At 40.3% G+C, this 12,404-nt stretch overlaps 1 protein-coding gene across 2 annotated transcripts; it reads right to left on the bottom strand.

Moving 5' to 3' along the window:
- Positions 1-3,253: 3,253 nt before the first annotated feature.
- Positions 3,254-9,196, bottom strand: foxh1 (forkhead box H1). Of its 2 annotated transcripts, none has more exons than XM_010784664.1 (4): positions 9,077-9,196; positions 6,611-7,319; positions 5,834-5,938; positions 3,254-5,034 (listed from the first exon to the last, which is right to left on the bottom strand). In XM_010784664.1, the coding sequence occupies exons 2-4, from the start codon at positions 7,079-7,081 to the stop codon at positions 4,093-4,095; spliced, it is 1,518 nt and encodes a 505-aa protein (XP_010782966.1). In that variant the 5' UTR covers positions 7,082-7,319; positions 9,077-9,196; the 3' UTR covers positions 3,254-4,092. The 2 variants fall into 2 exon arrangements, with proteins under 2 accessions (XP_010782966.1, XP_010782967.1); XM_010784665.1 differs by having other exon boundaries at positions 6,611-7,203.
- Positions 9,197-12,404: the final 3,208 nt, after the last annotated feature.

Here is a 12,404-nt window from a genome sequence, read left to right as displayed (position 1 = left end):
TGTGTGTGTGTGTGTGTGTGTGTGTTAGCAAGTGTTTGTGTGTCTGTTTATTTGTATTGTACAATGCCATGTCTTTTATGCTGCTGCAACTCAAACATTTCCCAAAGTGGGATCAATAAAGTACTTCTTATTTGATCTTATCTTAACTATAAGCAGTCAGATTAACCTTCTCTTTGTCTCCCCCTACAGGACATGTTCTGCCTCTACACCCCCGGAGGAGGAGGGTATGGAAGAGAGGGGGACACGAACGGAAAACCCCGAACGAAGCGCCGGCGCCTCGACGACTCTTTCCCCGAGAGAGGCAGCGTCTTCGAGTACCGGATGGCCCAAGAGGGAGTGTGAAGAGGAGTCAGAAATAGAGGAAGGGTTAACAGAGAGAAGAAGAAGAGGAGGAGGAGGTGGGAAATCACAGAAACAGAGAGGGGCTTTTTGTCAGTGAAAGATTCTTTAAAACGATTAAAGCAATAAACTGTGAGACAGAGAACACACTAACGTTAAAAAGGGGGAATATGTCAAGCAACAGATTTATTTTGGTAGCATAAATAACCGCAGGCACAAAACTCTTTTCAATAATACTGTTTTGTAGAATCTGTTTATAGAAATATACATTTAATTGTTTATATAACATGTACAACATACTGTATTCAACAGACAATAGGGATGTGTTTAATTTACACATCCCAGTGTACATTAGCCAGGTAAGGGAAAGCATAGTGTGTTTTAATTCTGAAATGAACTGAAGTAAATCATATGAAGCAGCTGCTAATCTGTGTTGCACTGGAACAACAAAGTCCTAATGTAGTGTCAAATAAACCCCATTTCTACTAACTAGATTGTCCTCTTTGTATTCCTTTTAGAGAAAACCCTACGTGTTTTAATGTAAGACACGATGAATGTGTTTGTCGGAATTGTGTGAAATGGTTGCAAAGATTAATTTACTTTGTGAAACGTGTGCAGTATGGAAGTAGGCATTGGGATTTCTTCATTGTTATAAGAGTTAACATTAATGTACTGCTGCTTAAATATACTAATATATAATTTGCATTAAAAGGATAACGGTAAAGTTGAGAACATAATAAAAATGTAAAAGGAAGGAAAACATCAGAAAAGCCTAGTATGAATGTGCAAATACTTATATACAAATAAATAAATAAATACATACTAGGGCTATATCAGATTTCACTACATATCATACATAATTCACTTTAACAATAATGTCCCTTTTACTATAGACAATTATAAAAAAAAGGGTGTGGGAACGCAGACAATTTGAAGAATACTTCCAGCCAGGCAATCACAGACCATTAAACAACACAATGTCAGCCATGCATGTCAATTCATGAGGAGCTGTTGAGATGCATTCAAGAATGGCTCGTTGTGTGCGTGTGTGTGTTTTTGGGGGAAGGGGACATGTCCCTGTTTAAGTGGCGTCCCCTCCTCCCCTCTGTGGGCGAGGAATGATGAGGGAGGAGAGGAGGAAGGATGATGAGGGAGTGCAGGCATGAGATAAAGAGATAGCAGAGAACAGCAGGAGGCTGACGGCTGGACTCTGGATGTAAATGTGTGTGTGTGTGTGTGTGTCGTGGGCGTCGTGGGCTGTGGATCAAAGATTGTTGTTTATAGATCACAATTCCTGTGGTAAAACAGTCTATCAAACTGAGAGGATTTCTAACTCGCCCCCTGCTGCTATCTGGCACTATCTCTCCATCTCTACACTTCAGTTACTGGAAGAAAATAGCTTTGGGTTTTGGAGACTGAAGAGAAAGAAAGCGTGACTCAAGAGAAAGTCCTTAGTTGTGAAATTAAGAGAGTTCATGTTAATGCTTTGAGAAACTGTAGAGGCAACCCTAACAACCAATCTATCTTAAAACAGAATGTCATTAGTAAAGCCTTGCCTTCATACATAGACTAAATAACTCATTGAGATAAATGACTTCATTTCAACTTAGTTAGTCAAAATAAACAGTACAAAAAGAGAGCTAACGATAATGAATTCCTTCTTGACAAAGACAGCTATAAGATAAATGGGGTTGGAGTTTAAAATAATGTACTAAAAATGATGAATAGATGAGATAGTAAACAGAAGATGGTGGATACAAATGCTTGAATAATAAATTGAAATATTTAGTCGAATTAATCAGGGCTAATAGTTTAAGGTGATGTATACAAAATTGAAATAGTTGAGAACATAGTTTGAAAAGTGGTTTAAATAATGAACTATTAAAAGGTAGGGTAGGAAAGAATGGAGAAACCAGCTCGAGTGCGCTAGAATTTGAAAATACACAGCCGGAAATAATCTGCCCCTTCCTTCAGACTTCTTTACAGAGCCCCTCCTCCAACACACACGGACGCGCACATGACCAATGAGGGCACGAGATAAGTTTGTGCACAGATGGAAGGCTGACAGGCAGGTAGGCCATCCAGTTACTTTAGCCGGGCCGGCTCAGATGATTGGTCGTGCTTTTTACAGTACCACGGCTTCCACAGATTACATTTTTTATGGATTTATTGTCAAAGCTCTTCAGATATTCATTGCTATCGGATGTTAAGAGCATTCCATGGAATATAACAAAAAGTGTATCTCGAGCCGGTTTCTCAAACTTACCTACCCCACCTTTAAGGTGATGTATAACAAATTGAAATAGTTGAGAACATAGTTTGAACAGTGGTTTAAATAATGAACTATTAAATGGTCAAATTAGGAAGCTATGTGTAATGGCTTGATAGTTAAAACACTAGCTACAAATGTCTAAATAGTTAAAAAACAAATCGATTGAATAAAGTGATTTTATGCAGCTAACAGCTATATTGATTGATCTGCTTGAGTATTCTCTTAACTGGTTTATAAAATGGCCGGACATTCCTAAGGATATTTGCTTTGATATCAAACTGAAAAAGATAGTTAGAGCTTCAGAAAAAAGCATTTTCTTGTACTTTTGCATGATGAAATGCTTTAAAATGAGTTGCTCTGTCATTGCAGCTCACCTGCAGTTAAAAACCAAAGCCAATAATCATTGAATATTAAAGATCAAGAGACTTAAAGAGACCGCCATTAGTCAAATTGTGCAACACTGCTAGAGTCCAGCTGTCAGCAAATAAACCGAGCCGCCCTAAACAGCATCTGAACCAACGTGCTGAAACTAACACATAAATGATAAAGTCAATCCAACATGCACACCAGAAGGAGACCGTAAAGAGTTGCAGTTTGACTTTAGACATTGGCACAAACGACGCTGAGCAGCAAAGATCAAATAAACAGCATTTTATTGCATACCCTGTTCCACTCCACTTCCTCCTTATAATACGTTGAGCTGTTTCCCCTTCAGCTCATTACTGTACAAACCTTTAACAAGACCACAGGAAAAACAACAAAACATTCAGCTGTCGAGGTAGGCAGATATTTACAAAGCAATTTCATTTGGAAGATGATCATAATGACATTAAAATAGTGCAAAGAACAGGCAGTGCAAAGTCCACAGGAAACATTCAAACCTGAGGTAGAGACTGGAGGTTGTGTAGTGTTTGTCCTCAAGACAGGCAGCATTTTCACAGAGTGACTACAATTTAAAATGTTGTCAATTTTGTTGGTTAAGATTGTTTTTGTAAACCAAAAACAAATGGAACAAGACAATTATACGGCCAAACTGAGAAAGTCCAGACAAGGACAAACATGTTGGTAATCTGAACAAACAAACCAAACTCACAACCTGAAAAAACAGTTATTTCAAACTTTTCTCGATTTTAAATTCAAGATTAGATCCAACAATACATTCAGCGTCGAGGTAGACAACATACAAAAGTAATTCATGTATAAAAAAAAAAATCATGCAACTATGCAGTGAGTCTGAGGTAGATCTGTTTTGTTGTATAGCAGCTTGTGGCACATTTCCCCCAAAGAAACCATGTAGTACTCCACGCACTGACAATCAATAAGGGGAAATAGCAACATAAAAAAATAAAACGTAGACTGTTAAGGTAGTTAAAGGTGGTTCATATGTCAACATGTCTTGTCCTGGAGGTAGTGATAGAAATCAGAAATGTATTTCCTGTGTGGTTTATCTTCCAGTCCTGCACCAATAGTCAGAGTTTCAGTCAGTACTGAGGGTACCTGTTCAGGTGGGGGCCGCTTTGCAGGGTGTACTGACTGGGGGGTTGGTAGTGTGAGTTCTGATTGGTCGGCACCAACACGTCAAACACACTCTTATTGGGCGGCACTGATTGCAACATGTTGTCCAGGTCCATAAGGAGGGGGGCGGTTTGGGCAGAGACCCTTCCATTAGGGAGTAAAGGCCAGTAGGCGTGCCCTAAAAAGTGACCCGGAGCTACAGGAGAGCTGCCATATCCGTATAGAGGAAGTCCGCCATGCAGGGGCATCAGAGGGCCTCCGTTGAACCGCATGCTGGGGGGGGCGACAGCATTAGGGGGGGCATATTTGGCGTAGGACGTAGGGAGTTCCCATGGGGGTGCAGAGGTGTCTCGTCGAGCTGATTTGTGCAGAGGGGGTCTGTAGTCCTCGTACCCGTCGGACCCGGCCTCCCCATCCAAAGGAACACGTTTCCCAGACATCCCTTTCCAGTCCTCATCCGACGAGGAGGTGGAGGCAGGGCTGGCGGAGGATGCAGAGGCGCTGCGGGCGGTGGAGGTGTAGCAAGGGCGAGGGGATCGAGGGCGCTCGCCCCTCCCCCAGCAGGACACGTCCACATCGGAGGCACTCGGGGGTCGCAGGCTGTGTAGAAGAGAGTCGATGGCGAAGGACGAGTCCAGTTTAGGGCGGAAGAGATCCTCCTGAGGTGGGGAGGGGTTTCTGGAGCGTACAATGGGGAGGTGGGTGACAGGTGGAGGTGGAGGTGCAGGAGGCTCAGATTCAACCTTGTGCCCCTGCAGGATGTAGGGGGCGAGGTCCTGGGCGAAGATGGTCTCATCCTGCCGAGACACCGCCGTGTTCTGCCTCTTCAGGAGCTCCAGAGGGACCCGGCTCAGCTCCACGGCCCAGAAGTTACCTTTCCCCTGAGGCTTCCCGGGGTCTTTCAGCACCTACAGGTAGAGAGAGGGGGGGGGGGGGACAGTGAGATGAGCACTTGGCCTGAAAACCTAGTCAGACCGGACTGACCTAGTTTTACTGTTAACCATCACAATAACAGAGGTTAGGCCCAAAACTGGTTTGAAGGTTCAATCAAAACCTCCTAGAGCATATTTCTAAAAGAGATACCTATAGTGCGATGCTAATGTTAAAAGGCCAGTTTAATCAAAGAAACATATTCTCCATTTTTATATGTATTGCTACTCGTGAATTTAGATTGTTTTGGTGCAAGTTACAGATTGTTGGTGATTTCAGCTGAAAAAGATGTCTGCCCTCCCTTCAAAACAATGGAACTACAAAGTACAGCTTAAAACCTGCAACCACATCTCTTCCAAGAAATCATGACTTCAAAATGAAACACAGATCTTGTTTCCCTACTGTAGGAACTGTTTTCACTCTACCAAACTACAACTGCATCACTGCACAGAAGGAGAGGTTTGAAGAGGCTCACTCATTGGCAGTCGTGGTTTTGGTATGAAGCAAATAGTTCAAAGATGAAACTGTTTAAAACAAAGTCTGTGGATCATCTTGAGTATTTGGACCATGCTTTTCTGAAAAGGCACATTGTGTTTGAGTTTTAGAGTGTATGGTTAAGCATCACAAGTAGAGTTTGATCTAGTTTCATAGATTTGAGAAAAAGCAGTCTACAGTCGTACTAGAACACTCAAAATCTCACACCAAAACAATCTAGATGGATTGAAATGTGTATTTTAAATTTAATAAGGGTTCAATTGTGTGATAATTTCAACATACCTTCAAAAAGCAGTCATACGAGGAGAGGTTGTGGCGCACAGAGTCCCGCCAACCCTTATAGTTTCCTTTGAAGAATGGGAAGAGGGTGCTGATCTCCTTCAGGATCTAGAAACAAAACATCAGTATGGCCGCCTGAAGAAGAAGCTTTATTTTCATTTAACTTTGGGTATGCAATGATATGTAAACACACCGATAACTTCAGAGTTTATAAGTTACTTTAACTGACTTGCAGAAGTTAATGCTTACTGTACCCTTCAGTTTAAAGCTGTTAATTAATAAAAACATAAGCCAGGGAGCCAGGGAGGTAGAAATCACTATAATAATAAAAGTTGTATTGGCAGAACTTTGTTAATTTAACAACTGAAATGTGGTTTTACAATGCAAGTGATATCACCATGTTATCACTTTTCTGATACAGATCAGTGTCTGGTTTCACTGCAGTCCCGCCTTATCAAATCAAAGCAGGAATGGTCAGGGTGCCGGTCACTCAAGTGTCACCAACAGGCTGCTGTTTAGTGTCACTCTAGAAACCCATTATCTGTTTATGTTATTTATATATTTAGTAGAAAGTTAAAGTAAGTCTCATTATACTTTGTCTCCTGATAGAATTTCACTACAGAGTAATTCCTGTGAGATATACTGCTGGTTTAAAGTAAACATCATGAGTAGCACTGTGCGTAAAAACTCACCCTGTGCCATTTTTACCAAAATAGCTCAAACATAGCGAAGGGGAATCAAGCATTTACAAATATGTGATTAAACTAAGTATAATCTTACCTCAGATAACGTAAGCTTCTTCTCCGGCGACCTTTGGATGACCATAGAAATCATAGCTAGGTAGGAGTACGGAGGTTTTGGATACCGCTGATAGTTCTTCTTCTTCGCCCCGCTGGTGCTACTCTTCTCCCGGTCACCATTCCACGTCCCCTGGGAAATAGTCTCCTGTTTAAAGTTGGCATCTTGTTGGTTCGGGTAATCAGACCCCGGTGGTGCGGTTTTATCCATGAATCCTGTGGTGCTGGTGATGTGGTTAGGACGCGCAGTGGGTTTCTCCAGGCGCTGCTGAGGAACCATGTGAGCCAGGTGGTGAGGCCAATGCTGGGCTGCAGAGCTCCGCGCTACTCCGCAGTGAGGAGGACAACTGTGCTGCGCATCTCTGTGGAAGTCAAGGTGATGGCCGTGATGCTCTCCACAGTGGGACAGGGCGGCTGGTGCCGAGATTGTCGGCTCCGGCCAGTGCTTTGTCATGCTGATGCCCAGCCGGGGGGTGAAGACCGGCCCGCACGTTTGGACAGGAGCTCGGAGAGGGGGGGAGGGAGGTCAAAGAGTCGGTCCTTAACTTTTCTGGCAGACTGCTGGCTCCAGGCTGACTATTTGCAGAGCAAACAATTAACAGTTTCATGTAAATCCCGCTGCGTAATCGAGAGGAGAATGACGCGTTATCTGAGAGCAGAATGAGTGATCGCGCCGGGGGGCTGGGGAGGGTCTGTGTACGAGGAGGGGCGACAGAAAGACAGTAAACCTGTAAATAACCCTTATGATAATATCAACACGCCACTTACAACCCAGGGATTCAGTTTTCTTTGAAATCAGGAGATTTACGGCCTAAAATATTAAGTGCGTATTTTGGGGAGGCAATTTAAAACAAACAATTACATTGACTTTAACAATTCCAAAGATAAGGGCATCAGAATCAGAAACGGGTTTATTACCAGCTAGGTTCACACGTACGAGGAATTTGACTTGATGTCATGGTGCATACATGAAATATCAAACAAAAAATAAAAGTAAATAGATATCGAACTATATTAAGAACACTGTAAACAATATGTAGATAGATAGATAGATAGCAATACAATAAAATAAAGCAGTATCATTTGTATTTGAATATCTCAATTAAATCTGCAGAACATGTCATCTACATATAGGCTGTATTAAAAATACTTTTCTCGAGAGTCAGGACACTTGTGCTCAGAGGCGAAAGTTAAAGCGTGTGGGGGTTGGGTGGGGTACAAGAAAGAGGGGTAATTTCGATTGAAGCTTGCAATCAACAATTTTTGGTGAGCAATATACATAACGAATGGCTAATATACAAACGCTAAAACATTACGATTATGGTGATTTACATGATTGAGAATCATCCATTTTAAAAAGGGCCCAGCCAATCTCTGAAATACTTTAGTCATTTGAGTCAATTATATTGTGAGGGAAAGAGTGAAAGTTAATTTAAAAAAAGAAAAGAAAAGAAAAGGTCATGCTTTCATTTAAGGAGTTGAGCCTTATTCCAAACTAAATGCACATGTAAACTCCTCAACAAGCTATCACATTTTGGAAGGAAATGTTCCAATTTGTAACTGACTCCGAATATATAATTTGGAGACATTTTGGTGAGAGTGCGCAACATTTGGGGGTGTTTTACGCACAATAGGGTCTCCTTGTGACTATGCAAGACATCATTCAGCGTTGAAAGACTAAGTTTCGGGAATGCATGTCTTTTGTTCATATTAACGTAGTGCTAATGTGCAGACGCTTTCTTCCCAGCAAGACAGTGAAAACAAGTTGGATTAGAAGGAACCCCCACCGGCAGGCTGGAGACGATTCCTTCCCCGAGAAGCTGCTTAGCATGTGAGGAAATACGGGGGCCATTCAACACCATTTGTGGGTTTTCTGGCGATTACAAGCTGCTAAGTGTCGTTGTTGGTCAGGACATTCACACCTCAAACATGGAGCCATCAAGTTCTCCTGAACTCAAACTAAAACCCAATGTAAGAATCAACAACAAACATTGCTTTTGTACATCTTGTAATTTAGTTTGATTTGTATTCATGTGCTCAATTTAAATTGTGGATATATTACAATGTGATAAGATAGTGAAACCAGTCTTGAAAAAAGTGATTTTGCCACCAAGATTTGTCAGAAACACAGAGGAACTAAAGAGTTGTCAGTTTTCAAGCTGATATCAGACAAGAAAAGCTGTGCTGCCAAATCCATAATTAAGTGACAATGAACCCACATTTTGACATGAAGTGAAGCCTGCATGTAAAATGCAAAATCACCCTGAATTTAAAATGCTACTGGGCGTTTACCTTTTACACAAAGTGGAATCTAGCCTCTACATAATTTAACTTTTAGATTCAAACTCTTTATTGGGTTATTGCATAAAGTAAGAAGCTGATATCATTGAAGTTGTCCTGCGCAGAAGCTTCAATTGGAGCAATGATTCCCCCTGAGAGACAAACTCACCTTGCTGAGCTTGATTTTTGCAGTAAAACTCTAAATGTTTTCCAGGTCAGATTGCTTCCCAGCAAACCTCCTTCACCTGCTGCAGTTTGCATCAGTGATTTTCTTCTCTGGTTGACACACACTCTCTGCATGCTCAGAAAGTGTGTCTCCCTCTAGTGGTTTCACCCCAAATGTGTCCCATACAAGAAGAAGAATATACCAGGGATCACTCAAAACATTTTAATATAGCTTATTTTATTTGATCTACACTCAAAATTCTTAGTTCACACAAGTGAAATATTAGTGAGAATTAGGAGATTTATTAAACTGATTTTCACCATCTTAACGCAGATCAAATAACCATGAAAAGCACAATGTACATTAATGTATTGGCATGCCCGAAACTCAACCTAAACTAAATATGAAAGACAAATCAAGAGAAACTTGAATTCTTAGATGAGCAATTCAGGATTTAAAATAAATTGTTAGATTGAAACATATATGAAGCCTTTTTGGATTCAAAACTATTATAATCTGAAAACGCATCCCAACTTTAAGTATCACTGACTTCCAGAGCCTTACATTTGAGTTTCATATCAATGCGGTTTCTTTTTTGAGATCAGATAAAGTAAACATGTACGTACAAACCCCTCACACACGTTTTGACTGATTTACATGTCCTTTTTATAAACAAGTGCCAGTGCAAAACGCAGTCATTTAAATACCACCTGTTTATCTGTGTCTTCCTGTCTACCGGAGGGCCAGTTAATAGGTTTTGCCCGGATTAGTGAGCCTCGCATGAGAAGAATGGAAAAGCATATGAATAGGAGAGCATGCGGCACAGGGCTGTTCACATGGGCTGATTGTGTCCAGACAAATCCCTCCTAAGCTGCCCTGGGACTCATCCTGAAACCGAGACGAGACTTTAAGCCTTTGTGACGGACACAGAAAGTGAGAGGAAGTTTGTATTGTGCTGTCACTGCTTCATTACTGCAAGAGTAGACTTTAGTAACTCATTTGACAACAAACAACAAACATACACTGCCCCAGATTAAAGCTGTTGAGTAGCAGATCGGCCATCAGTGTTGTGCAGGTTTAAGGGAAATAATATAGGCCTACATCAAAATACTTATTAAAAACAGAGTTCAGTTTTTTAAAGAAGAATTGACAGAGAAAAAAAACACTTCTTCTTTGTGTTTAATTACTGTTAACCTCTGCTGTTTTACGGTGTTGAGGAATGTTTCTTTTGAGATTCACTGTACATCTCCAAATCTTTTTCTGCAACCAAAGTGTATTGGATGTACGTAAGAGTGTGGAAAAGTGGCATTATTTTACAAATCAAACAGCAACATCATACATGGTCAAAACAATGCTCTTCAACTTCATTTTTTGAATAAAGAACCAACACTCAAATGAAGCGTTAACAAGATGTGTTGTTCATAGTGTTTTCATGTATGCATTGTATCTGGATAAACCACAGAGGGACTATTTCTTTAGTAAAAACAAGTTTTAATAAATACAATTCTGTAGATGACCCTTGACACAGTTTTTGTTGAAAGCTTATATTTGTATAGCTCTTATAAATGTCACCTTTGAATAGGCATTATATCCTCTTGCAGGGAATGCAGACGTCTTGAAGAGGGATGTCTTAAAACCAAAACAATAAGGTATGCACAAGTTGGTCAAAAAATGTTTATGTTTTACTTTTTGTTGTTGTCACAGCAGAGGATTTACAGTATGTTCCCGAGCTGTTTCTTTATTGTGTCTCTGCAGAGTCACTACTGCGATGGTGATCAGTTCACTGCAGGGGTCAGCAGATCACCACTGGGTTTCTGTTAGTATTATCAGCCGGTTCCTTTTTATAATAGAAAACCAGCCAGACGACTTTAAGGTTGGTGGCTTGTTAAAGGATCATGTGTTCAGGTTTGTGTTGTCAAGAGGGCAAACACACCCTGATAGTTTGTTGTGAAATAGGGGAAGTGCATTCATGTTTTACAATTATAAGCACACTATAAGCTGTATAACCAATACTTAAGCTCACAAGCACACCCCTTTATATTCGGCTTAATAAAGAAGGCGAGGGGCGTTTGCACTGTGCACTTACCTGTACAAATTAGGATAAAGGTCAGTGTTGTAACACAATTTCCACAATTTCCACACAGCATTTTCTTTAAGATTAATCAGAGATATGTTATGTGAATTCAATTTGATTTTTACCCCTTATTTCTTAAGTCTTTGCTCCACTTCGTTGACTTTTTGTTCTTATCTGTGCCTGATTAAGAAATTATTAAAAAATTGTTATGGATATCTGCAGGAAAATTGTGTAAAGTTACTGTTGCCCCAATTTTAAAATATATATATATATATATATGTATATGTATGTATACATCGAAATAAAATAAAAAGTATTTTAAGTATGTGCATTATACTACAATATATAAAAGCAATGAAAATTGAAAAATAAAGTGTAAACAATGATGTGTACTGTATAACAAATGTGTAAAAAATAATAACAATGTAAATTAAGATTCATGATTAAATGTGTTCAAATAGTATATTGGTTGGACTGTACAGTACATTTATACATAAATGAATACATAGGCCTACATAATTGCAGGGTCAATGCAAAAGTAAAGATTATTGCCCAATATTATTGTACTAATGTAAATTAATACAAATCCGATCTTTTATAATGATGTTTTTATATTATATTTATATAGGCCTACTCTCTTACTTATAGCCCTTGTCATTTTATATAAATACCTTTAATTTAATTGTATTCCAATCTCTCCACAAATTCTCTGATGTGTGTGTGTTGAGAATAAAATCCTCCAGGCTGTGGCGCCCCCCGGCGGAGGGATACCCAGGAGGAGAGCGCGCAGGTCCGGTTGTTATGGTGAAGCATTCCCCCTGAGGGCTGGAGCAGCAGCTGATTCAGTTTCACAGGAGACACCACTCACAGCCAACAGGTAGGATCCACTTTATGTAATATCATTTCCCATCGATATACCTCTCCACTGTTCTCACTTTAACTTGTGTTCGCCAAATTTAGTCGTTTTCTTTATTTGACGTACCTTGTAATGCACCGCTGTGTGCGTTCGTGCGTCGTGTTTCGGAAAGGTGAGCTAACCTGAGGCTAAAGTGATGTTAGCATGACATCAGAGCTAGTCGACTTTAATGCTGCTTTTAATAGTGTTTTCACCATGTTTAGTCATATAAAGTCACTACGTTAGGACACACCCTCCTGTGTTTACTTGTATCCGTGCTGGAGTCGATAAATGAACCAGGTAGCTTTATTCATTAACCGCTTGTTACCTGTCGAATTAGCCACCTGTTGAGCCGGCATGAA

The sequence above is a fragment of the Notothenia coriiceps genome, unplaced genomic scaffold, assembly GCF_000735185.1.
Source record: "Notothenia coriiceps isolate Sejong01 unplaced genomic scaffold, NC01 NC01_scaffold00026424, whole genome shotgun sequence".
NCBI lineage: Eukaryota > Metazoa > Chordata > Actinopteri > Perciformes > Nototheniidae > Notothenia > Notothenia coriiceps.
This window is presented reverse-complemented; position numbering and strand designations above follow the sequence as displayed.

Coding starts and splice junctions, on each gene's coding strand:
- foxh1 (XM_010784664.1), bottom strand. CDS start 7,081: ATGACAAAGCACTGGCCGGAGCCGACAATCTCGGCACCAGCCGCCCTG. Junction 5,939..6,610: donor AGAAGCTTACGTTATCTGAG/GTAAGATTATAC, acceptor TTTTGTTTCTAG/ATCCTGAAGGAGATCAGCAC. Junction 5,035..5,833: donor CGTATGACTGCTTTTTGAAG/GTATGTTGAAAT, acceptor CTCTACCTGTAG/GTGCTGAAAGACCCCGGGAA.